At 46.3% G+C, this 27,536-nt stretch overlaps 1 protein-coding gene across 2 annotated transcripts in view; it reads right to left on the bottom strand.

Annotated features, from left to right (window-relative positions):
- Nucleotides 1-27,536, bottom strand: part of DOCK1 (dedicator of cytokinesis 1) — a 521,064-nt gene that overhangs the window by 52,911 nt on the left and 440,617 nt on the right. For both annotated transcript variants that reach the window (XM_042909101.1, XM_042909102.1), the window contains exons 34-38: nucleotides 17,224-17,309; nucleotides 16,883-17,039; nucleotides 10,175-10,215; nucleotides 8,640-8,730; nucleotides 4,041-4,160 (exon numbers count right to left, since the gene is read on the bottom strand). In XM_042909101.1, coding sequence (XP_042765035.1) covers nucleotides 4,041-4,160; nucleotides 8,640-8,730; nucleotides 10,175-10,215; nucleotides 16,883-17,039; nucleotides 17,224-17,309 — 495 coding nt within the window. The remainder of the gene's footprint in view (nucleotides 1-4,040; nucleotides 4,161-8,639; nucleotides 8,731-10,174; nucleotides 10,216-16,882; nucleotides 17,040-17,223; nucleotides 17,310-27,536) is intronic.

Raw genomic sequence — 27,536 nt, 5'->3', positions numbered from 1 at the left:
GCAGAAACAATCCAGCCCACAACGACAGGCTTTACACTAAGTCTGACAAACCCAGCGTGTGCCTTATGCCGACAGCACGTCTCAGCTCGGACTGGCCGCATTTCAAATGCCAGCGACCACACGTCCCTCGTGACTCCAGGACTGGGTCACTCAGGTTATGGTCCCGTCTGCTGCCTGAGTGCTGGCTCCCCTCGTGCCCCTGCCCAGGAGCCCCCCTGCATTGCCTGAGACCCTTGTCAAGCTGCCACTGGCCCCGATACTTGCCACCCATCACCCAAGAGCCGCCGTGAGATATTTTCCCTCCAAGACGACTGGAATCTGGGAATGGAGATGGGAATGTGTACATTTAGGCCCCCCAAAATCAAGTTTGGCGAACTGTTGCAATGACCGCAGCCCCAATCTTAACTCCAGTATATTCAGAAAAGGCCCAGAGGATGTTTCTTCTCAAGTACTGCAAATACCCACACCTGGCAGGGAGGCCGGGGTCTCCGTCTTATTTCCTAAAGGAAAGCGATCCTAAATCTGGCACAAAGTGCCCAACTCTGCCGTCTTCTGCTGTGACCTCCTACCTCCCTCCCTGGCAGCCTGCGCAGATTTCTGGGGTCCCAGCCACGGGAACAGGAGCCCATTTTCTCACGCTGCCCACACCATTCCCAACCCCCGCCCTAACCGAAGGGGGAAACTCAACTATGGAGAAACAGGGATCGGGTCCCAACACCAAGTTCTGTGAGATATCTCTGTCCTCCCGTGTCCCGTTGTGGGGCGCTGTACTACGTAGGGATCTGTGAATATTATCTTTTTGTGAACATACACAGGTAATTTCCACGTGTGTTCAGAGTCCTCCATTCGAACCCCGACTCACTCGTCTACTTAGAAGCCCTCGTAGACGTGGGTGCCGCACGTCGGTCTTCCCTTCCAGACACCTCTGTCCACGGAGGTCTGCTGCGGCCCTGGGATCTGCTTCAGCCAATGACACGGGCAGAAACACGGGGGTCATTTCTGGAAAGTGCGTGTAAGGGCCGGGCAGGTGGCTCACTGTCCCTTCCTGGCTGCGTTCCTTTGTGGTGGGCCTCTGCCCACCTGCGTCCCGGGAGAGGACCAAGCTCGTGCGGCATGAGTGAAAAATAAACCCGGGTGCCGTACAGTTCCTGGGTCTTCAGGAGGCTGAAATTCCAGCATCTTCCAGCCCATCCTGCCTGACATGGGAGATGAATAATTACTTCCTCCTGTTATCTTTGTCCCAGGAAATGCAGTACTTGTTGATGTCAAAATGACGTTTCTAATTGCCCAGGCACTTCAGATTTCATCTCAGGAACTTTCTCCCTCACCTGTGCTCATCACGCTCGCGTCAGCTACAGACGGATGGGAGGGGGACGTGGTTTTCTTTGAACACTCGTGTGGAAAAGTTACAAATACTCAGAAATGGCTTTTCCATCCTTTTTGCCGGGACAGCTCTAACCGCTGCTGTGGAGACGGCCGTCCTAAACTGAGATGAGCAGGTAGACCCGTTCCGACTCCACGTTCACCAACTGGTCACTCTCCCGAAATCCTCTGTGTGTCTCCTCCAGGGCACAGGGACAGGTGAGGACGGTCCTTCCGTCCCTTTCCCTTATTGCAGGTAAAACTCTGTCGCTTGAGCATTTTCAAAACGAGGATTTCTTACTCTTGGTGTTTCTGACATTTCGGGCTGGATAGTTCTCTGCCGTGGGACCGTCTGCACATCGCAGGACGTTCCAGAAGCATCCCTGGCCTCCATCCACTGGAGGCCAGAGGCATGCACTCCCTGGGCCATGCCAACCTAAAAATATCTCCTGGGGGTCCCGGGTGAGAACTGCTGTTCCAAACCGAACACATCTTCCCCGCGCCCCCCCCCCCAATAGGAGGCTGTCTGCCAGAAATGAAAAAGACCTTGTTCTTTGATTTATTATTTATCGGAGGCCACTGTCCTGCGACAGGTGAGCCTTTCTCACTATCGGGAATCGCTCTTAAATGCTGAGTGTTCATTCTTTGTACTGATTTCTCTGTGTCCCCAACGGATGCCCACCGGGCTACATGTCAGGCACTGTTCTGAGAATCAGGCGCGCTGTAGGAAGAAGTGCGTGTGGCCACCACACTCTGGCACCGACGGCCTATGGAGAGACCTGCTGAGGAAACACACACGCGAGCTGCTCACTGCCAACCATAGCCAGTCCTGTAGAGGAGACGACACCGCGGGGGGTCAGACGAGAGGGGGGGGGCATTCAAGCTGAGACAGGAAGAAACCAGACAAGGGCAGGAGGGGCAGAAGCCTGCTGGGCAGAGCCAGGAGGGGCCGGGGTGCGCGAGGTCCCCCGAATTTGGGCGATGTGGCCAAAATACAGGGTGTGAGGGAGGGAACGAGGGGTGACGTGGTAGGAGAAGTCTCAGGGGCCGAGGACATACTGCCACCGTGACCGCCCAGAATGGCCACGAGCAAAGGCACACGTTCCTTCGGCCCCAGTGGCCTCTGGCCCTCTCCGGTCCCCGGTCCTGCTCTGCCCACCCCACAGCCTAGAACACAATAAGCCAGGAAGTCATCGGGGGAAGGAATGGCTGAATCAGCCCTGTTTCTTTTAGCAGTTTGCTGAGAAATAGGGTCCCCCTGGCTAAACCAATAACATTGTAGTAATTGGCCTTAATTGTGAAAGTGTCTCATTGCTATGAAGAAATATATTCTGTGCTACTACAGGACCAGGTGTAATCCACAGAACATTTCCAAGTGGCCTCCGGGCAACCTCCATGCTATTCTGAATAGTTTGGCTTTTGCCCTGTGTCAAGGGCAGTGGGGAATGAACAAAACACACATTGTCTGTTCAAGAGGGTTTGATTTATCTTGACGGCCACAAAAAGAGGTGGCCGTCATCCTTCCCTGGTATAAAGTGCTGTTTGGGGTGGAATTGAGTCCCCTCACCCCCCCAAAAGAAGTGTTGAAGTCCTAATCCCTGGTTTCTCTGAATGTGACTTTATTTGGAAATAGGGTCTTTGGATGTGATCAGTTAAGATGACGTCATAGCGGATCAGGTGGGAAATCCAATGACTGGCGGGCTTGGAAGAGGGAGATCCGGACAAGGAGACACATACAGGTGGACCCTGGACTGATGTGTGGCTACCAGCCACGGGACGCCAAGAATGGCCAGCCACCCCGGGACGTAAGAGAGAGGCACGGAACAGACCGTCCCATTAGTCACTGTCCCGCAGACACACGACCCTGCCAACATGCTGATTTCAAGCTTCTAGGCTCCAGAACAGTGAGAGAATAAATTTCTGTCATTTAAAGCCACTCAGTGGGCGGTACTTCATCACAGCAGTCCTGCAAAACTCACAAGTGCCCCCATGGATTCTCTGGTCACCTTTCTCAGAGTGGGGGAAAAAAAAGCAGGTGAACGAGATGGGTTACAAATCCTGATGAAGCCACACAAGAAGCTCCGAAATCACCTTGGTGGCAGATTTTGAAAACGTCCAAAGCTCAAGTAACTCCTTTTTTTTTTTTTTCCCCATAGTTACATCTTATGTGACTCACACAAACTACACTGATAAGACCTATTACGGGCTGATTAAAATGATGGCAGGCTTCCTCCCCATAGAAGTCAACGCAATAAATAATTTTGTGGGAGCCAGCGAATCTAGAATCCGCCAAAATGGTGCAACACTGGTCTTCTCACAGGATTCGTTTTTCAGGGACAGCAGAAAAATCCCAAGTGTCAAAGGAACGCATTAGTCCTAAGTGCTCAGAAACTCCTGCAAACGAGTGTCCCAGACCTGGTTGTCTCCAGCAGGGACCAGCAAAATTCTTGTACTTTTTTAGTTCCTTACTTTCAGAGCGTGTATAGAAGGAAGACCGTGGGGTTTCTTGGTAGGATTTCTACTCGGAAGGGCCAGCTGGTGAGCCATGCATAAAACCTTCCAACACACAACCTGTAACAAACTTCTGGTTGCACGAACATCACCTGCCATGAAATGCGTGCTGCAGGAAGATACACGTAACGAGAAAAACACAAGAAAAACTGCGCTTTTTTTTTTACCTTGCCTTTGTCGAAGTAGTGGATGATCTCCTGATAGAGCTGTTCTTTCAGCTGTCCCTGTGTTGTCGCCTGGTACCCGTCCCGCTGGGTGAGGTGGGCCGCACACACGTCCTCTGACCACTGGGGCAAAAGCAGAGCATGAGAAGTGCCAGGCGAGGGCACGCCCAGTGCCGCCCTGTGCCCTCCCTTGGTCAGAAGGCACAGTGAGCCCCGCACGCCCTGCACGCACGAGGCCACGGTTCCAGGGCCACTCGGGGCTGCTGTCATCAGGCTGTCGGGGCCTGGAAATGAGGGCACAACCTCTGTGCAGAGGCCCCACGAGGAATGAAAGACAAGAGGGAGGCAAAGCCAGGCCTAGAGTCACACAGAAGAGAAACCGGTAGGTTCTGGAACGCACAGAACTGTCAGCTTGCTGAGAGTGTGTTGAAATACCTGGGATGAATTATGAGCCACGTGACTGGGGCTGTCTCAAGTGAGGCATCCCGGGGTCCTGGACTCAGTCCTGAGACACTCAACATTTTTCCTAAGCTTATTTATTTTGGGGATTGGGAGAGGGAATGAGCAGGGGAGGGACAGAGAGAGGGGGACAGAGGATCCGAAGCAGGCTCTGTGCTGACAGAGAGAGCCCAATGCGGAGTTTGAACTCACAAACCTCGAGATCAGGACCTGAGCCGAAGTCGGAAGCTTAACCGACTGAGCCACCCAGGTGCCCCCTCCTTTAGCAAAGAAGACACAGGGATCTCACATACGAGTCGTAAATAAAAGGAACCTGGTGGCCTATCTTTGGACCTTTGGCTCCGGGCTCGCTGCCCATCACCCAGGCACAACTCGATCAGTGGATGTGGAAGTGACAGTGGGCCCACAGTATAAACAGGAGATGCACAGAGGTCTCAGCAAGCCGGGGAGATGCACCAAAGTGAAGGCAAGCTCATCTGATGTGTCAGCTCATGAACTCGGGCTCCGCAAAACAGTGGCGTTAAGTATAAGGGTTCAATAAAATTCACTATTGGGTAGGAGCTACTATGTGCAAGGCACGGGGTCAAAGACGAGTCAGAAGGTGCCCTGACCCGGAGACAGTGCTAGGACAGCTTAGAGCACAATGATCTGTAATAACGCCACAAAATGTGTTCCATGAGCATTAAAAGGGTAAGAGGGCTGAGTATACACTGTCGGTGGGGGTGGGGTCTGGGGATGCTCCTTGGAGAAAGTAATTCGAATGGGCTTGCTTATCAGTTGGACACAGGAGGTAGAGTTTGACCCTGTAGATAGGCCAGCAAAGATGCTGCAAAGAAAGCAATGGACCCCCAGGCCGCCTGGACCAACGTGGGGGTGGGTGTGCCCCACTGGACCCAATGCTGTTCAGGCCACATCTGGAGCAATGACACCAGCCAGGGTGACACATTTAGGGCCAGATTAATGAGAGTAATAGCTGTGATCGGGCAGAGGCCCAGCAGGACTGGCTTGCTAAAATGGGGAGCAGGGGGCTTGGGGAGCATGGTGAGGCTTCCCAAGAGGCACCTCCTGCTGAGCCCTGGGGGCTCCAACAGGGCCCAGAGCACAGGGCCAGAATGGCTCCCCTGCTCTAGAAATGTCAAGTAAGGGTGAGAAACATTTAATCAGGCTGCAAAGGTTTCACCTTGAAATTAGACTCGCCTCTACTGATCACAGTTGGCTGTTACAAAATCATTAAATTATGGAGTTCTCACTGCACAGCTAGATTTCTATTCTTCATGGGGGATAAACGTACAATTTTAGATGGTTCTGAAATGTAACAACAATAAAATAAATAAGAAAGTTGATTTCAAATAACTTCCTTGGAGTTTAAAATCACTTAAAAAATATTGAAGAGGGGAATAAAAGTCCCCCTACACCTTCCATTTAAACACTGATATGATTTAACTTGATTACGGGGACTCAAGGCTAATGCTTGCATTGGTCTTGGTTTAGGCAAAATAACCAAAGATTATATTTGAGAATTTTTAGCTAACGAACAAGAATGTATCTGTCACGTTGAAGGAAAATTTTCATAACGAAACAACTAACGCCTTCATTAAGCTGATTAACCAGCTCGAGTTCACACTGAATGCTGTATCAAAATATATTTAGAAAAAATTACGAAATATAACGACGCAAAAGATAGGGAGAGAAATTATAGAGCATTTTGCCATTTAACTGGAAAATTCGGAGCCCCAGAGGAAAAGATAACGCACTTGGGCCTATGGATTTGGGTTGTGAAACACACCCTCATGTGGTCTGTGCCGAGCCCATCTGCATTCAATAAATTCAATGCGTGAACAAATGATAGTTTACACACGTATCTATTTTATGTTCACGTGCACACGCGAGCGCTTATGTACTATAAGAGAGTGAGGGTGAGTGAGTAGCTTGTCAACCCCATTTTAATTTTCCTGGTGAAAATAAATATCTTCATAGCTGCAAAAATGCCTTATTACTGAAATTTGGGTTGCTAACAAATGAAGGCCATTAGAATTCGCAGTGGCATGGCTGGTGTCAGGTCTGCTAACTGAAATCTCTATCTTTGTACATTACATTCCTTGGGAGAGCTTTATGTGGGGTGAAGCCAGGGGGGGGGTCTACTGATGAGTGTTGATGAGGCACCCAGACTAATCCTCCTCCTGTTTTCCTTACAATGGACCCTTTTGTTTTCAGGCAAAGGTACATCTCCGCACTCCAACATCTCCACAGCAGCCGGTGTGTATTTGTAACACCAAGAGATATTAGAGATTTCAGGGTTGGGCCAAAGGCTGGAAGATTCTTGCTGGAGTTTCACTCTTAACATAGTGTCCTCCTTAATGCTTCTCAACACCCAAAAGACATTGCTTAATGCCTGTTTTAATGTGATCTTCTCTGGTTTTCTTTCTTCTAGTTTTTGGTGTTTGGGGGGGCTGGCTTGAGTTTGAAAACAGGATTCCTTGAATGAGTGGTCTTTATGTTGGGTCACTCAACTAAATTTGAATTCTCCTAACCGTTCTTGTTGATCCAGTTTGTAATTTTTCAAATTTTTTTATAAGGATGTAATGGAAAAGATGATCTAATGATTAGCTAAAGTATTAATACATAAAACTAGAGGTTGTATAGCATTTCCTTCACCTATCTACTTATCCATCCATCTGCCTACCGACCCACCCACCTACACATTTATCCATCCATCCATCCATCTATCCATCCACTCATCCATCCATCCATCCATCCACCCACTTACCCATCCATTCACCCTTTCATCCATCCATCTTTCCGCCCATACTTCCATTTATTCATCCATCCATCCATCCATCCATCCATCCATCCATCCCTCCATCCATCCACTCATCCATCCATCCATCCATCCACCGACTTACCCATCCATTCACCCTTCCATCATCTATCCACCCATACTTCCATTTATTCACCCATCCACCCATCCATCCATCCCTCCATCCATCCACTCATCCATCCATTCATCCATCCCTCCATCCATCCATCCACTCATCCATCCATCCATCCACCCACTTACCCATCCATTCACCCTTCCATCCATTCATCTATCCACCCATACTTCCATTTATTCAACCATCCATCCATCCATGCATCCATCATCCATCCACCCACCAACTTACCCATCCATTCACCCTTCCATCCATCCATCTATCCACCCATACTTCCATTTATTCATCCATCCATCCATCCATCCCTCCATCCATCCACTCGTCCATCCATCCATCCACCCATCCATCCATCCACTCATCCATCCATCCATCCACCCACTTACCCATCCATTCACCCTTCCATCCATTCATCTATCCACCCATACTTCCATTTATTCAACCATCCATCCATCCATGCATCCATCATCCATCCACTCACCCACTTACCCATCCATTCACCCTTCCATCCATCCATCTATCCACCCATACTTCCATTTATTCATCCATCCATCCATCCATCCATCCATCCATCCATCCATTTATTTACTGTGGGTCTACTCAGTATAATTAACTGGGCTAGAATTGGGCATCAGGGAAGAGCATGAATACATTCCTGCAAACAAACATTCAATGTCAAAAGATATCTGCAAAACAAAAGAATCCTCACAGCTGAACGTTGTCATGCCAGACCTGTGCTCAGGAGCAACACTCCGCGAGACTTAGGCAGGAGGTGTAACGTGAACTGATGGACTGATAGAAGATCTCGATGTGAATGCTTTGCTAAGATAATTAGGGATATGTCTCATCCTATCCTACCCTGAGCTGTCGAAATTCCTTCTTACTGATGTTATTCTCCACTACCTCTGAGTTCTGCTGGCATGGATAAAGAACCGTAGAATCTCTAACTCGCTGCTAGCTGACAGCCCAGTGATGGCTGTTTATGATGCTCAGTGATAATCTGCTATGACATCTTGTTAAATCTGCATTCAGTAGGGCCAAGCCTACAATCAAAGTAGCTCCTAAATATGTCTTTGTTTATGTCACTACATTTAGTCAAAATCCATAAGATCTTAAATCATAGGTTTACTGAAATGTATCATGGACACACAAAATTTTAAATAATCTCAGAACACATAACAACAGAATCATAAAAGCGTGTAGTAATTTCTATTACCTTCAGAAGCTTTGCATGGAGAAGCAAGGTATAAGCTGCCTCCGTGTAGTTATCACACTCTTTATGCAGGTCACACAGCTTGTACAAATACCTGAGGTGACGAAATAGACAGATATTTCTCACATGGGAACACATCATTTGTGCCGAGGATTGCAAGAGCTGAATTCTACCTTCACCAGCGCACCATATCTACACCTTCTTTTTACAGTGCTCACAACTCACAATGCCTTGAACACTCTGGGTGCAGGAAGCACTAAGAAAAACCAACAAGAGAAATATACAATCATACATTAAAAAAAATTTTTTTTTAACGTTTATTCATTTTTGAGAGACAGAGAGAGACAGAGCATGAGCGGGGAAGGGGCAGAGAGAGGGAGACACAGAATCGGAAACAGGCTCCAGGCTCCGAGCTGTCAGCACAGAGCCCGAAGCGGGGTGCGAACTCAGACTGCGAGATCCTGACCTGAGCCGAAGTCGGACGCTCAACCGACTGAGCCACCCAGGCGCCCCCTATACAATCATATTTTTAAAAGAATTTTGAGTCCTCCCTTTTCAGGATGAAAAGGAAGCTGGCACAGGAAGGCAGAATTGTACTTAAAGGGTTTCTCATCCTTTTTAATCTGTTCCAGAGTTTTCTTCTTATATTTGAAATGAGATTACGATGTTTGATTGTGATTTCTTACATTTCTATTGAATCCAAACACACACACACACACACACACACACACACCCATAAAAATACAAATCCATAAAAATAAAGGGCTCTGATGATCACAGTGAATGTGATCAAAAGAATTTCTTTGCCATTAAGATATAAAGGTTGCTTTCTTAGTATAAAGTAAACTACATTTTGGATAAAAGAATCTAGTTGTTTTCCCAAAAGTTTATTAAGTTTCTACGGCATATTTTTATAAGGGAGAAAGGAAAAAATTTTTAGAAATCAAGTTAGACAATCATGCTTGATGTAATAAACACATCATTAAACATGAATGTCACGTGATGTATCCTTACTCTATTCTGCTAAGTTACAGTCTTGCTAAATATTTGACACTCGCCCCCTAAAGGTGACCAAGAGAGGGGGCTCAATCACAGCCCACCCATCTAGAGAAAAAGGCAAGTGAAGGAGAAAAATCCAGCAGACAATATAAAACATCGGAACACAGTGTCAGTTAAAGTAAGAATGGACTGAAAAATTATACTATTGTCCATATGTGCTAAAATTAAAACTGGATTTCTCACTTGATCATATGGTTGTCTCTTTTCTAAAAGGCCATATGGGTCAGTCAAAAGATACAAAAACCCTGTGCAATAATAATTTATGGCTTTTCTCTAAGGTGGCTAAATATGACCGTCAAAGCTCCGTGTTGGTGTAGATAAACTGGGCCAGGAGTCAGAACACATCAAACTCTACCTTGAGGGTTCACGATTCCTCCAAGATAAACCCCCACAGTTAGAAAACATTTGTTAGCATGGACGTAACAAACAGCACTTCTAATAAACATGCAGAGGTGCAAGCAAGCATGATGCCTACCTACCTTATATACATTTCTTCTCTTTCAATTTCTTTGTAGAAATTCTGAAAAATCAAACCACAACACTGTTTTGAGAAACCTGTTCTATATAAGATGTCACCTGCGGATTAAATCATCATGGTTCTTCACTTTGTGTCAAACACAGCCAAATGGACCCAACCCCCTGGTTTAGAACCATAAATTCACATAAAATGTGAAATTCACTTTTTGAGGGGGCAATTTTAATGATTCCGTTTCTTGCACTGTGAGGACAAAAACCTACTTCTGTCACTGAAGAATCACCAGTCGTTCGTTAAAAAATGGTATTACCCAAAGATACGACAGCTTAGCCATTCTTAACTGTTGTAAAGTCATTAGAAGATAAAAAAAAAAAAAAAAAAAAAAACCAGCAAAGATCCCAAATTTGGGAAGAAACCTGAACGTGATTTAAGACATGCTGGGCCCAGCTTTGGCAAGAGCCCCTAGAAGGCAACATGGTATTCGAGATGTGTGGTGATTAATGTGGTAGTCACCAGCCACATGTATTCAAATATAAATTAAATTTAATTAAAATTAAATAAAGCTAAACATTTGCTCCCTCTGTTACACCTGCCATGCTCTAAGGGCTCAGTAGCCCTATAGGGGTTAGTGTTACTGTATCTAACTGTGCAGATATAGAACATTCCCATTCTCACAGAAATTTCTATTGGACAGTGCTGTTCCAGACAGAGGGACCTTCCAAACCATAGGAATTAAGTAAGTAAACAAACAAACAAACAAATAACTGGTTGCCATTTGAACAGCACCTTCTGCATACGCTCCAATGAAGAAAGATTAATGAGCAGGTTATAAGCAAGGGGTATTTCTGCATATTGTAAAATATCTTCTGGGCGAGCATGAAAATTTCTATCAAAATGGTATTTCTTAATGTAAACGTCGCTATAAAGACTTTAAAAACTCTACCATACACAAGGCACCAAAAAGGTGCAGAACAGTCACCTAACCAAGCCGAATGGCAGGCAACACCACGGCCACTTTCGGCGTGAAATTTAGCACCTGAATCTGATGTGCTGACTCTGGGATCAGGGCCTGAGATACCAGTGAATATCACTGCTATAAAGGAGTCCAATTATCCCATAGATGGCGTAAGTTAATTTCATTAGCAACAAAAGACACTGCCACTGGAACTGATTTCTTTGAAAATAAGTGATAAATAAATACAAGAAAGAGGGGCACCTTTAGAAAAATGCTCCAAGATTTTCATATTTTGCTGCATCTGAGATGTTAATGTCCTCTGGTTCATACGCTATGGCTCAGTAATGAGGATATTTTCAGCTGACAACTCAGGGAGACGTAACAAAGAGAATCCGCATCAAAGGCAGAGGATGAGCCCTTCCAACTCTAACTCACCAGTATTTACAAGCTACGACTGCACACCATCCTATTCTGCGCTCAGATTTTTAATCCTTTCCCAAGCGTTTGATCATTCGCCTTTACAGTTTCACAACGGGGATATCATGCGACCTTTATTCCTCTCTCACGGATATGGAAATGTCTTCCGTTTCCTGCCTGTGCTTAGTTCTGTTCCCTTCCTAGGACTTCAAAACCTCTCTAGAACTGAAGAACGCTCATCGCAAAACCGTTTCTATATAAAACTGTGGGTTTCTTACGTAAAAGTTCATGTTGCTCTGGCGCCCCACTTCTGGGCTCTGTCGACAGCACCCCCTCCCCCATCGTCCCCTCTCTCAAGTCCCTTCCGCACTGGTGCTCAGGCTCAAGCTCTACCAATCTCTGAGCAAGCCTTTCTGGACCAGACCCTCTAACACAAATGCATCACTATGCACCACTGATCTTCCAGAACTTACACATTTGCATCATATACCGGTGCTGTACTCCCTCCTGAGTACTAAGATTTTTAGAATTCTCGTGAGAACCACTTTAATTAGCATTGTAAAGGGGCCATGAAGAATGTCACTTATGTCTATAAAGTAACAGTGAGTCCACCACTCTAAGAGAGGGCTAAGTTGATGACAGCATAGAAGAACTTGGTCACACACAACAAAATTACCAACCAGTAATGAAAGACTGCAGGATTATGAGGTGACAAGGAAATTCTACTGAATTACAAATGTGCTTTCTGTCCAGGGGGAACTATGATCCAATGTCATGCACATGTGCTTACAGGGAGGTGTTCGTCTAGGGGTACTTAGGTCATTGGACAGAGTGACTGCTCATCTCTCATTAAAAAAATTTTTTTTTTAACTGCAAGGAAGAGTAAGACATTAATGAACCCATATAACTAGAATGTTCCACTCACTCCATTTAAAAAAAAAAAGCACTGGGGTGCCTAGGTGGCTCAGTCGGTTAAGCGGCTGACTTCAGTTCAGGTCATGATCTCACGGGTCACAAGTTGAAGCTCTGCATTGGGCTCTGTGCTGATAGCTCAGAGCCTGGAACCTGCTTCAGATTCTGTGTGTCTCTCTCTCTCTCTCTCTGGCCCTCCCCTGCTTGCACTCTTTCTCTCTCTCAAAAAAATAAACATTAAGAAAAACAAAACAAATTACAAAATAGCACTGGTTCTAAAGGAAATTTGCCAATGGGCTTAAAGGGCATCAATAAACCCTATGTTCTTTATTCTTTTTTTAAATTTTTTTATTGTAGGATTTCAAGAGGGTTTCTGCTTAGTGATAAACTGAGTACATTTTATATATTACTAATGGATGTTTATGCATCTATATTTTCTAGAGATCAATATACATTTATTTCATAAGAAAAGTACCAGGAGAAAAGGTGAAAATGGTCCAGAGACTTAAAATATATTTATGTTTTGGGGCACCTGGGTGGCTCAGCTCAGGTCATGATCTCACGCTTCATGGGTTGGAGCCCTGCATCAGGCTCTGTGCTGATAGCTCGGAGCCTAGAGCCTGCTTCGGATTCTGTGTCCTTCTCTCAATCTGCCCCACCCCTGCTTGTACTCTGTCTCTCTGTCTCAAAAATAAATAAACAAAACAAGATCAGAAAGTTTAAAAAATTAATAAATAAAAAATAAAATATATTTATGTTTTTACCTCTGTGACTAAATGTGAGCTGAGTAGTGAATATTAAAAAACCTGTCTAGAAAAACCAGGTTTTCTTGTTTCTCTTTAATCCATAGATCCATTTTATTTTTAATTTAAAAAGATGTTTAATGTTCATTTATTTTTGAGAGAGAGAGAGAGAGAGAGAGACAGACAGAGACAGAGAGAAACAGAGAGAGGGAGACGCAGAATCAGAAGCAGTCTCCAGGCTCCGAGCTGTCAGCACAGAGCCTGACGTGCGGCTCGAACCCACAAACTGCGAGATCATGACCTGAGCCAAAGTTGGACGCTTAACGGACTGAGCCCCCCAGGTGCCCCTATTTTATTTTTTAAATGAAAGACTTGTGATAGGTTGAGAACCATCCTGTGATCCCAGGCATTGGTTAAGAATGGAACACCTGACTCTTCATAGAATGATTCAGGATGTTCCAAGTTCAAAGAAGTTAATGATGTCAGATAATCTCAGGAATCCTGGATGTGATTCTTGATTAAAGCCTAGCTAGTGCTGACTGCACTAACAACAGGTACGTGCTGAGTGAGGCTCCGTATGAAAGAGGAACAGAGGTTAATCAGAAACTGTGACTGCAAGTGGCATTTCAAGAGCTTATTTTCTGACCCTGGGTCCTGATGATAAAAGGCCACATTCAGAGCACATCCCCACTAGGTTTCGCGTCCTGGTGAACACGAGAGATCTTGCTTCAAAAAAAAAAAAATAGTATTCTCAAACATCGAAGTTGGAAAGCTAATAAATGTATTAATAATTCTTCTCTCTGGACACAAATCAGCTTCTTAGATGCCCTTAGAAATCAGGAGGAAGAGTATGTCCATAGTAGGGAATGATTTCATAGAGGTTTCTACTTCTCTCCTGCAGAAAAATATTGATTTCTAGCTTCATGTTAACCATATTAGCATCACAGAAGTAAATTACTCTGAACAAAGGCAAAAATGCAGGAAGACAATGAAGCAAGGGCCAGGGCATTCCTGTGCAAAAGACTGGGGCCTTTACCTGAGGCAGAGCTCACTGCTATGCTACACACAATTAGCCTACAAGTGAATGTAAAAGTCAGCACAGCAGTAGGCCAGATCTCAGGGACGGAAGCCAGAAGTCAGTAATTCTTCCAGTTGCCCAAGACCCTTACGAAACATATGCAAACATATTTCAATCTTTTAAGCTGATTCTTTCCTCGGCTGTGGCCAGTCTATTAATGAGACCAAAGACCTTCTTTATTCTGTCACAGTGTTTTGGATTTGTAGCATTTCTTTTTGATTCTTTCTTAGAGTTTCCATCTTTATGCTTATTATACTCATCTGTTTCTGCATAAAGTCTCCTTTTTCCATTAGAGCTCTTAACAATTTAATCATGATTATTTTATTTTATTTTTTTTTCTTTTTAATTTTTTAACGTTTATTTATTTTTGAGACAGAGAGAGACAGAGCATGAACGGGGGAGGGGCAGAGAGAGAGGGAGACACAGAATCCGAAACAGGCTCCAGGCTCTGAGCTGTCAGGACACAGCCCGACGCGGGGCTCGAACTCATGGACCGCGAGATCATGACCTGAGCCGAAGTCGGCCGCTTAACCGACTGAGCCACCCAGGCGTCCCAATCATGGTTATTTTAAATTCCCGGTCTGAAAATTCTGAAAACATCTGCCAAAGCCAAGCCTGGCTCTGATGTTTGCTCTCTCTCTCTTAAAACTGTGTTTTTGCCTTTAGTATGCCTTGTAATTTTACGTTGAAAGTGGACATGACGTGCCGCGTAGGAGGAATCCAATCCAGTACTGGCTCTGGTGGTGGTTTTTGCTCCTGGGCTTCTGCTTCACTGTATCCTCTTGTCTCTCCAATTTGGGGGCCAGCAGTTTTCTCTGTAGAAGGTGTTTATCATTCATCAAAACAGGTGGCCTATCCACGGATGGCAGGGGCCGGGATGGCTCGGGAGCTTTCAGCTGCCAGTTTCTTGCACGAAGCACGAATGCGGTATGGACACTACACTGGATGGAAGGTGAAAAACATTTCCTTTTGCTTTTAAATCCGAGCATCTCTGGTGGTTTCCTAAAGAGTGAACGATCGGTCATATTCCTCTTGGCACAAAAAGCCACTTCCAGGAGCTTGAAGGGCCTACGAGCCCATTCAAAATGGCGGGCATGGAAGTGAAGGCAGAGCAGGTACATGTCATCGAGCGACCAGATGATGATACTCCAGATCCAGGGGAGTAAAGTAAGGAGCACAAAGCAGGAGTAGTGCCTCCTGCCTCGGGTCAGGCAGGGGAAGTTGAGGAAGACCCTCTCAGGGCCAAGAGTCTGCTCTTCTGGCTACTTACCAGAGGAGGATGACACAGAGAGAGACAGACATCTTCGAAGCTGGGTGTGGGAGTCACGTGGCTCCTGACAGCCACAGGGTTCGCCAAACACTCCCTGCAGACGAGCTGGTCATGAAGCTTCCTGAAAGCGCGATGCCCTGCCTGAAGCTCACTGCTCCACTACTGTCTCAGGCAGGCGGTGTCCACAGGACCTGGCCATGTCACGGTGACAGCAGGGGTCAAAGAGGTCTGTGGACGGCAGCGGCCAAGTCTACCCAAGCCATCTGCTATCCACGAGACCACGAGCTAGCTCCTCGTGGCTGCTGTAATAACTCACAGTAAACCTGGTGGCTTAAAACGACAGATATATATTCTCTTGCACTTTTGGAGGCCAGAGTCTGAACTCAAGGCTTCAGCAGGGCCGCACGCCCTCTAAACGCTCCAGGTTTAAATTCTACCCTGCCTCTTCCAGCTTCTGGGGGTGGTAAGGGGGGTCCAAGTGCCCCTGGGCTTGTGGCCACATAACTCCGGTCTCTGTCTCCATCTCCGCATGGACTTCCATGTGTCTCCTTTTCTGTCTCTCTCTCTCTTTTTAAAATGTTTATTTATATTTTGAGACAGACACACAGAATGCGAGTGGGGGAGGGGCAGAGAGAGAGAGAGAGAGAGAGAGAGAGAGAGAGAGAGAGAGACAAAATCTGAAGCAGGTTCCAAGCTCCGAGCTGTCAGCACAGAGCCCGATGCAGGGCTCAAACTCACAGACTGCGAGATCAAGACCTGAGCTGAGGTCGGCTACTTAACCGATGAGCACCCCCACCCCCGCCTGGCGCCTCTCCTCTTCTGTCTCTTACAAGAACACTTGTTATTGGAGTTAGGGCCCACCTGGATAGTAATTCGGGATGATCTCTTCTGGAGACCCTGACCTCAATCACATCCACAAGGAGGCTTTTTTTCCAAATGAGGTCCCGTTCGCGGGTTCTGACGAGTGCGATGCGGACCTATCTTTTGGGGGCCATCATTCAACCCCCGACAGGACATGCTTGCCACCTCCTAATAGTGATGCCCTTGAGACCTATAATCAAGGAAGGTGCTACCCTGGTTCCAAAATAAGATGGCTCTTCCTTCTTAGCCACGGGAAGAACGATGTGAAAACACCTGGAGGGGACAGGATTTTGCAGACGTGTTTACAGTGGATCTGCAAAAACAGCTCTTCATTTTCCCTTCCCCTGCAACAGACGAGGAAACAAGCAAAGGCAGTTCCGTGGCCAGCTGTCACAAGGCTTCTGAACTTTTTGAACACAGTACGTTTCTGGCTTACTGTGAAGATTGGAAATTTAATTAACTTGCATTTCACTCACCAGCACGTTGACAGTGCAGCTCATACGATTTTCTTTGTTCTCATCATGCATGATGGTTCTATAATCCAGGAGTCTTTCCATCAGGCGCACAACGAGTTTTACAAAAGTTTCTCCTGTTTTGGCGAGGTATTTGTGTTTCCTGCAGTGTTCCAAGAGGCTGAAAAGTAATTATGCACACGTTGTTAATCCCTCTCAGAAAAAGAAACTTGACTGGTGCAATTTAAAATATTTCCCATTATTAACACGTTTTAATTATTTCTGGGCTACAAAGTTCATTGTAGTCTAATTACAGTCTCCCTGTCTCTATTCCGACATAAATCCTACTGTTAATCAACACTTACATTTTATCAAATAACACTTTGTACTGTTCATCTCCTCTGCCTCCTTCCACTTCATGATCCAGCTTGGTGATGATCTCATTTTCAAACTATAATTAAGCAGAGGAAGCGTAAATAATCAGCATGGCGGATATTTCATTTTATGACTGAGCATCAACGGCACGTAAATCGGGGAGAGATCCTCATCAGATAGTGACCCTACGCCTTTGAAACCTGATTTCACTTAAGAGGTACCATCCCCAACCCCCTAGAGATGTCTGATGATCCCCTGCCACAGGGGGACTCTTCCATTTCCTTCCCTGGTTAATGGAGCCTAAAATGTACATTCTGATGGGAGGAGCAAGGAGCAGAGAAAAGAAAGGCGAGGGAACCGTAGGACGAATAATCAAGGAGCAACGCGAAAAAACATCTCAAACTTCATCTCCACCAACAAGTAACATCTAAAATAGCTCGTTGGTTCCTGGAAAAGAACAGATGGCGTTTCACTTGCCAGCAAAAAGTTCTCTGCAATCACAAAACATCGAAGGGGCCACTTCACTGCCATTCCTTGATGGGTCTAGTGAAATACCTCACTTGGGTTGAAAAAAACCATAAAACACAGGAAGGACAGTGTCTCTACAAGACCAGCAGACGTCTCGAGAAGGTCCATCTCCAGGCCTTTCCTTGAACACCCCAAAGCTTCTGATCAGATTTCCAGAGCAAGGGGTGGGAAAGGATCCTCAGAAATGCTCCCTGGACCGAAACCCTGTCTCTTGGAGTTTTGGGGAAAACTCTAAACTCTGGAGAGGTACAAATCTCCAAAAGATTTTCACAGGGGTCATGAGCCTTGTGGCTGACGAGGCTGGAAATAACTACCTAGATAATAATGGATCTGTGCTCATCCTCACTGCCCAGTCTCCCGTCCCTGGCAGAATTCAGGGCCACCTCCATACGGGATTCTCGCCAGGTGAGCGCCATGTTGCACGAGCCCTGAAATCACCCATTGACTTGGGCCAGGAAGGAAGGAGGCCCCTGAGAGCGTTAGTTCCCATAGAGCAGGAGATCACCACACCGAATTGAAAGAAGACTGGCAGAGGGGGAATTGAGGGAAACAACGGCTAAATTCAGTGTACAGAAAGCAAGCACACCCTCCATGTAGGCAAGGGTCTCTAGGATCCCTTTATTTTTTTTTTTTTTATTTTATTTTTTTTTTTTTAATTTTTTTTTAACGTTTATTTATTTTTGAGACAGAGAGAGACAGAGCATGAACAGGGGAGGAGCACAGAGAGAGGGAGACACAGAATCTGAAACAGGCTCCAGGCTCTGAGCTGTCAGCACAGAGCCCGATGCAGGGCTCGAACTCACGGACCGTGAGATCATGACCTGAGCTGAAGTCGGACGCTTAACCGACGAGCCACCCAGGCGCCCCTCTAGGATCCCTTTAAAATACATGCTCAGTGGGCACCTGGGGGGCTCGGTCGTTGAGCGTCCGACTTTGGCTCGGGTCACGGTCTCACGGTTTTGTGGGTCCGAGCCCCGCGTTGGGCTCTGTGCTGACAGTGCCCAGTCTGAGCCTGCTTCAGATTCTGTGTCTCCCTCTCTCTCCCTCTCTCTCTCGGCCCCTCCCCCACTCGTGCTCTGTCTCTCTCTCAAAAGCAAACAAACAAAAACAACATATAAAAAAAAAAAAATACATGCTCAGGCAATGCTATCCAGGCTGACAATCCCCCGAGTCTCCCGCTATTACCAGGATCCTATAGTTATTTAAGCTGCGTGACAGACAGAATTTTCGTCTCTCCTGGTCTCTTCCAGAAGGGCCCCTGGTGGTGATGTTCTAATGGGAGGACCGTGCTACGTGCTCATGAATCACTGGAGAACGAGTGCTAGACTGGAGCTGGGGAGGGCTTCCTGTGTCAGCAGAGGAGTGGTCCAGCCAGTCGCTGAGACACACACTGTGCTCTTGGCCCCACAGGCCAATGGATGGACACGTTCATCTGAGGGCTCACAACAGGACTGCAGGCACCACGGGCTGCACCGGTCAAGCAGGGTGTCGCCGCTGCTGCTGTTGCAGGGGCAGCTGACTGTGGCACCCGTGGGGCTGGAGGCAGGGGGGCTGGGGAGACCCAGGGAGGAGCCTCAAACAGGCACAGACCCGCCTGATCTGATCAGGACTTGCTGCCTAAAGCCACAGTTCTATCGCACTACAGATGAGGCGGAGGCTTAAACAGGTCTGGAGAAGAGTATTGATTCTTGGTCAACATCAAGGACTCAACAACACTGCAAAACTCTGGACCTCAGTGAATCCTGCAATTCTCCTCTTGATCTCTCCATCGTCTCCTCCCCAAGCAAACAGCCTCTTTTTTATTCTGTTTGGCCTGAAAAGTTCAGGGATTTTAGGAGCACAGGAAAAGAGGCAAGTCTAGCGAAGAAGAAAAAAGAACTTGTATCGTTTTCACCTGGAGCCTCATGATAATGACTCTACCGTGAAATCAACCACCTTTTGATACTAACCCACTAGGACTTTGTTCTTTACAGAAATTCCTCAGAAGGTGGGGGCCCTTTTGGAATCAAATACGAGGCAGATCAGGTGCCATTAGGCTACAAGTTGACGTTTCCAGCCAATCCCATTTCCCAGAGGGTACCACGATGGGAGCACCGTAGGGGAAGTATTCGGTGGGTGCTGATTCTTCAGAACAAACAATGGAGGGATCAAATAAGACTCAATTTAACCAAAACACACAACCGCAGGCCACACATGTTCAACGAGCATACAATGAGGAAGGCACCGGGAATTCAGGAAAGTACGCTTTATCCCAACATGGACAAACACACACAGGCATTTGAGACCGCTCATCGCCGGTTAATCAGGAGGTTATTTGAACTTGGGAGTCTACTTTAGGGAAATAGCATGTTTTCTCTGCTTCCGCGTAAACCTAGCTGTCACAAACAAGGGCAATAAGGAAACTCCAGCTTCTTAAGTATGCTGCTTATCAAATTTTGACTGATGAATTTAATGCTTCCTCAAATGAGTGGATGAATGAGAAGTAAATCAGAGAGCACAGCTGATTCTAATTTTACTAACCTCTAGTCTAAACTAAGTGATTTGCACGAACACCTGGCAGCCCTCTTTATCAGCAAGGATTCAATACCCCAGATCTGCAGCTAGCCTCTCGTTCCAGGGCCTCCATTATTTTTTTACAGAATATTCTAGAATTAATTTGTTAGTGTACTGAGAATGGTTATCACAATCAGGACTAAATGATCCTGTCCAAATAAACTGGAGAAAGTCCATTTGCTGATAGAGCAGAGCTGATTTAAAAAACAAAAACAAAAACAAAAACAAAACAAAAACAAAAACAACTGTGCTTATTCTCTTACTCATAAATGCACACTGGTAATTTCCAGCAGGGTTCTCTATGGTGAGATTAAAATTAGCAAGGGTTTACTGTGTGGCTCCAAAGGTGGTTGAGGCAAAATCATTATACTTCCTCTCTTTTCTGAATCACCAGTATCACTACAAAAAGGCCCACAGGGTGTCCAACTTAAAAAGCTGAACAGAGCATCTCCAAGCCTCCCAAACCAGTGCCTCTCCAAGAATATGAAACAGAGTCCGTGAGAATACAGGGCTTTTCGGAAGGTTGACAGCATTGTTAATTCAATTAACTTTGAAAGGAATGACCGCTTTAGCCATTCACTGCCACAGTTAACCACGGGTTATTGGCTCCAATTTAAGAGATCGTGGAGTGAAGGATCTCAGCAGTGGATAATCCAAAAGCCACTTTTGTTTGCTTTAGAGTGCATCATTTTTTTTTTTTTTGGAAGTTAGATTTACCATTCCTGCTACCATGCCCAGATAGATGCATAGAACCAGGCCTGCTCCTCAGGCATCCAGGAGAGCAGATCCAAGGGATCTGAGGTTATGTCAGAGCAAGGAAAGGGAGCCGGACCAGGATGGAAAGGTTTGCACAAATAGTTTATTTACCACATTGATAAAGTGCTTGGAGGTTACCAAGAACAGGATGAAATCTGAAAGCTAGGAACATGGCTTTCTATGTCCATTAGCAAAAGCATTCCTTTGGCTTGCTGCAAATACGCCTTCGTGAATGTGCTCTGCCCACGGGTGCTCTGCTTTCTGCTGTTTTTTGTTTTTGTTTTTTTTCCCCAAGAAAATGTGTTCGCAAGGTACTGGAGGGAGGGCCATGATTTGAGAGCACCCTCTGGTATCAGAGAGCTGCAAGGAATCAGATTCTCAGTTTCTGAACTTCCAGAAGGAACTGCAGAACTATGTCCATTCTCTTTAGCGCTGACAGGAGGGGTAGGTGGGAGAACATCACTGAACTCTACCTGCGTGGACAACACGAGCGAGAAGAAGGAACCGGCTTCACATTCTCACTCCATATCCCCACATCCTTCCAAGTCTAACAAGAAGGCTGTTCGCTGACCTCGAAGCTTCCACCTAGAGGCTCAAGAGCCCCAAGGCTGGGGAACTATCCGCTGCCTGGCTGTTACACCTGGCAACACCTGAGACAGGTGCAGCTGCCCCCCATTTCCATAGCACACACATCAAGAAGGGATTTGGGGCTGTATCCAATGACACTGGGCTCCAGAAACATGCTCTCAGAGTGAGTCCTGTTTAATTTGGTCAAAAGAGATTACAGGAGGGGCGCCTGGGTGGTTCAGTTGGTGAGGCGTCCAACTTTGGCTCAGGTCATGGTCTCGGGGTTCCTGAGTTCAAGCCCCACATCGAGCTCACTGCTGTCAGCGCAGAGCCCGCTTCAGATCCTCTGTTTCCTCCCTTACCCTCTCCCTCTCTCTCTCAAAAATAAATAAACATTAAAAAGAGATTACAGGGGTACGGGCATCTCTTTGCTGCAAGGCTTTTCAGAACAGAATTCAACGCAATCAGAACTTTTATTACGGTCCAGGGTGTCAGCTTCCATGATCTCTCAGACTTTGGGGTCCGGATTCAATACAACAAAAGCCTACTTCTCGTGCCGTATGTTCCCTTTCAGGGTCCGGAACTAAACTCAAGCATTATGCTGAAATCGAAAGCAAGAATAAACCAACACACAAAATGCCAAAGAATTCAAGAATCGTCAGGATAAAATCACCACCAAACTTAGGTCCATATGACGGTGCAAAATGGACCAGCTTTCCCGCCAACCAGCAGAAGCCGGCAACATCCACTTGGGTTATTCAGTCATTCAGTTAGGGTTACCAAGCATGGGCAGTAGGAAGAGATTATTCAGACAGGACCTCAAAAACATCCAGGACACAAAGATTACTCATGTTCTAATACTGTTACAACTACAGTGGGAATTTCTGGAAGTTGTGGAGCATTTTACTGACCCTCACAGAGATGACAGAGAATAGCTTCATGGTTGAAAATATTATTTTTCTGTGGAGTCTTTCCCATTCTGTCTTTATTAATGGTATACAGCCCATACAGCCATTTGCTGAAATTCTCGGCTGTGAGTTCTGTGGTTGTTTTTTTTTTTTTTTTTTGGTTTTGTTTTGTTTTGTTTTTCTTCCAAAGACATAACAAATGGAATTCTTCCCAAAGGTGCCAGGAGGGAATTTACAAGCATGCAATTTTTTTATGGAGGAAAATCCAGCGAGGCTGCGACTCAGAGCATTACTGACTTGGGGGGTAGGGGTGTCGGCGCCATAGGGGAGAAGTTAGTTTCAGGCCAGGGGGAAGTACGTCTCGTGGGAACGCGACCCAGCCGGGGCACCTGGGTGATGTAAGGGACGCTGAGATGCTGATGTCTCCAAACACCTGTACAGCAGGTCCTGAAATCGTCGCACATAGGCGCTCACCCTTGAAAGAAGTCAAGATCTCCCGAAGACCCAGTTCGAGCATGAACGTGCCTCTCTGGGATTGGGGTCAGGGTGGGGGTGGGTGGGCACAGGGACAGAGAACACGCCGTTGGCACGACTTGTGGGGTGGGCAAGCTGGAAGCAGAGACACCAGAGACAGCGTCCTCCGGGACTAGTAGACAGAAGATGCAGTAGAAGGGGACAATTTAGGAGAACAGATGCAGCGTCCACATCATAGAAGATTCTGAGAAAGGGCTGGGAGAACCAGGAATTGTCAGCAGGCCTCTGCAGAGCTTACCCATCACCTGTGAGGATCTGCTCAGCACAAACGGTGTCAGGCCGAATCAAGGCGGGCCTGTAGCCCCGGGGAGAGGAGGACAGAGCTTGTGAAAGGGTAACTCCATGCCTCTCCGTCCCCCAACCGGGCAAGCCTGTTCAGCGCCTGGAGCCTGGAGAGGCAGGACCTCAAGCACCGAGGACAAGGACAAGGACACGCCTCTGTTGGATGAAGATTCATGCTCTTTCTTGCAAAAGCAGAGACCAGAAAGGAGACTTTCGGGGAAATGTGTGTATGAGATCACTCTGATGGAAGTCCTTCCGTTGCGGCTGGAGGAGACACGAGCTGCCACTCTGGGGAGCTGTAGAAAAGCCCATCTGCAATGCCTGCTTCTGAAATTCCAGTAATGGCTCGGTGCAGTTGAATCTTGTGTAAAATGGCAGGTTTTTCTTCGAATCCAGCAGCCCCCGCCCCTCCACTGCAACGGTAAGAGCATGCTACGACCCAGACATGATGCGTATTTCACAAACAACGGTGCATAAACAGCCCCGCTCAGAAAGACGCAGCAACCTTTAAAAAAAAAAAAAAAGCTACATCACAGGCTCAAAACATGAACGTTTTGCAAAAACGAAAAGCCCTAATGTCTTCCTCTCACTCCATTAGTGTTGCACATCTGCTATAAAAGCGAAGCCAATTTAAGCCCTTGTTGATGTGACTAATAAGGTTAGATAATTGGATTGGTGGCGGGTTAGGTAAACAGCAGCCAGCCAGCCCCAACCTGGCAGCTCCCTGGGAGGGAGGCAGGGATTCCGGGGCCCTGCGGTTCTGTGCACACACCCACTCACTGCTCCACACCCACACCACCCCCGGACAGAGGGCACGCCTCGTGCTTCAGGAAAGAGCAGCCAATAGAAGGTGAGCGTTGGCTCACCTGAGAATAGGAAAGACTTGGAAAAGATATGTCAAGTCAAGAGATAGATGCTATGGGCCAGGAGAGGCCGGGGCTAGGGCCCAAGAGAAGCAGCCGGGTGCTAGAGATGAGAAAGATGACAAGTGTCTGCATCTCACCAGGGAGGCCAGGAGAACAAACAAAGATGAGGCCGCTGTAACCTGCACCCATGCAACCAAGTGACAAGGAGCCTGGTAAAAAGGGATGATAGGGAAGCAGCGGGTCTAGGAGGGGTGATATTTCATGTGACACTCCACCAGGGAGGCTGAGACAGGGGTCAGCCTTGATATCCCTCAGATATCCCAGATATCCCAGATATCCTCAGATATCCCAAGAGAAGAGGAGAAGGACCTTTTCCCAATTCGCAAGAAGAGATGAAGAGAGCAGAGAGACTTTGGTCATGCGTTTTCACTTTTCTGCCTTTATTTAAAAAAAAAAAAAACCTTTGGTATGTCCTCCCACTGGTCTTTGAAGGCACAAGCAGATGACAACACCGATGAACAAATGGTCAATGATCACAGACCAAGAAACCCAAGTAGCTGACCATGCTTACCGACAGTGGGTTTCGTGGACCTGCGTCCTCACGTTTATGCTTCTATTTACGTATATCCAAGTGGGACACGTTTTATGGAAGGGAAATTGTTTGTGAAACAGAGTTAAATGTGCACAGCTACTTTCCCGCTGTTACTCAAACAGCTTGGTCTTCTGATATTAGGCAGTTTTTGAACCCACCACTGGGGGCAGAGTTGAGAACGGAGGCAGAAACCCCACGACTCTCCTTCAGTAACTTTGTGCCATTTCCTGGCAAACCAGAGACCCCGTGAATTGGAGAAATTCCCTAATGTAAATAACTACTATACTCTTTTTAAAAAATTGTATTTATTTTTGAGAGAGAGAGGGAGCATGAGTGCATGCGCATGCACACACACATGAGCAGGGGCGGGGCAGGGAGAGAGAGAGAGAATCCCAAGCAGGCTCCTTGCTGCCAGTGCAGAGCAACCCACGAACCATGAGATCATGACCTGAGCCGAAACCACGAGTCAGACACTTAACCGACTGAGCCACCCAGGCGATACTATCTGATTCTTTAACAGCGCTTTTTCATACGGCCCTTCTTTAGGGCTTAATTCATACAAAATTCAAAAAGTCAGATGAATTTTCAGCTTAGGAAAAGGGATTTTAAACTACATTCCCTAGTTCTGGTGGATTGGCAGTGAGATTGGACACAATTTAGTGCCAGTGGCAGTCAAGATGGGTCAGATCGTACGGCAACAGCATCAGAAAACATTGGCAATGTCAAAACCTACGAAAATATTTTGAATCGGCAATTCCGTTTTTGAGAACGTATACCAGGAAAACTTTCAAAAGAAAGTCAAGCAGTATGCACGAATATGTTCACTGCGCACTGACTCATGGTAGTGAGAATCTGCAAACAACCCAAACGTCCAGCTAAAGGTGATGGATAAGAGATTAGCCAAGGGCGTGTGGTTAAGCGTCCGACTCTTGGTTTCGGCTCAGGTCATGATCTCACGGTTCATGAGTCCAAGCCTCACGTAGGGCTCTGCTGGCTGGTGTGGAGCCTGCTTGGGATTCTCTCTCTCTGCCTTTCCTCTACTCACTGTCTTTCTCTCTCTCTCTCTCAAAATAAATAAATAAACCTTAAAAAAAGTTACAAAAGAGAAGATTATCCATTCCATTTTATGAAACCTTATGCCATCACAAGAATCATGGTTACTGCGCTGTCATCAAGAAAGAGGTGTCTGATAGATTGGCAAACAAAACCAAAAACATTTGGACAACGTTTACCATGTTACATTATATGTGTGCAACAACTGATCTTGAACCAGAGGGAAAAAAAAAACAGCTGTTCTTTTAAAACAATCTCTTTAATTTTATAAATAAGTCAACATAAGGAAGCCCTCTTCTGCTATGGAAAGAAAGAAAAGAGAGAGACAGAGAGAGAGAGAGAGAGAGAGAGAGAGAAAAGAAAGAAAGAAAGAAAGAAAGAAAGAAAGAAAGAAAGAAAGAAAGGTGGAAGGGAGAAACAGAGGGAGGAAGGAAGGAAGGGAAGAAGGAAGGAAGGGAAGAAGGAAGGAAGGGGAGGGGGAAGGAAGGAAGGAAGGAAGGAAGGAAGGGGGTGAAGGAAGGAAGGAAGGAAGGAAGGAAGGAAGGAAAGGGAGGGAGGAAAGAAAGAAGGAAGGAAGGAAACGGAGGGAGGAAGGAATCAAAAGGAAAGGGAAGGGAAGGAAGGGAGGCGGGTGGGCAGGTGGCCTTCACAGGTTTATTTTATTCACTTCTCACAACATCCCTTAGGAGCAGATTCCATTCTGTACCAATATTACAGCTCGGAACCAAAGATTAAAGACGTTCGGTGAGTTGTGGGAGGTCCAGGTAGCACCAGGCTATGCCAGAAAGCACGGGTACCTGACATCAGTGTTCACACTCAACTGTAGGTACAGAGCGGGGTTTCTTTTAGCTTTGTATCTGTTCTTTGCTCTAGAAACTAGCAAAATTATTCATCACGGCTACCACCCTCATGCCGTAATAGCAAAGACTGACCAGTGAAAAGGTAAAACTATTCAAAATCTATAAGGTAGCAAGTATAAAGGGGAGGAAGGAAAAATCTACTCTTTAAATATCAGATCCATTACAGTTACGCTGCTCAGATGTAGTCTTTTTCCAATACAGGGATTTTTCTTCAAATTCTGCAAAAATCTATGTCAAGTGGGTACTTACTCGAATCACTAGAATATTTAAATCAAGTATGGAGGAACCACTATCACGGGGGTTCTTCTCTTGCCTCCTGCAGAGCTTCCCAGCCAGCCCAGCAACACACGGGGGAGAGAGCCGCTGTATGTTCGTGCGGGCGAGCGTGTACCCACTGGCGGGAAATGTAAACACCATCCTTATTTTCGTGGAATCCAGGGAAGGAGACTTTGTTAATCCTCCCACATAAATATGCAGATTTTGTCTTTCCTATGGATACAGTATGTTGTTGAGCACTCTACCCGGGTTTTTTTTTTTTTTTAGAGGAATTCTTATCAGTTTCACTGCACAGGTGAAAGATCAAGACACATGTAAAAGAAAAAAAAAAAAAAAAGCAGAGATTTTTGACCTGAAAATAATATAAGTTGGCAAGAAGCAGGCAGTCTGAGAGGATAACATCTGGTTAAACATCCTGAGGGTACATACCAAGGGGGAGGGGCGGTGGCAAGAGACTTTTATCCAGGGTTTCATGTGTAAGTAAATCCAGATCAAAATAAGGAAAAGCCAGTAATTGACAATACTTCT

This window comes from Panthera leo, chromosome D2 (genome assembly GCF_018350215.1).
Source record: "Panthera leo isolate Ple1 chromosome D2, P.leo_Ple1_pat1.1, whole genome shotgun sequence".
NCBI lineage: Eukaryota > Metazoa > Chordata > Mammalia > Carnivora > Felidae > Panthera > Panthera leo.
The sequence above is the reverse complement of the archived record's forward strand: the minus strand, read 5'-3'. Positions and strand labels throughout refer to the sequence as shown.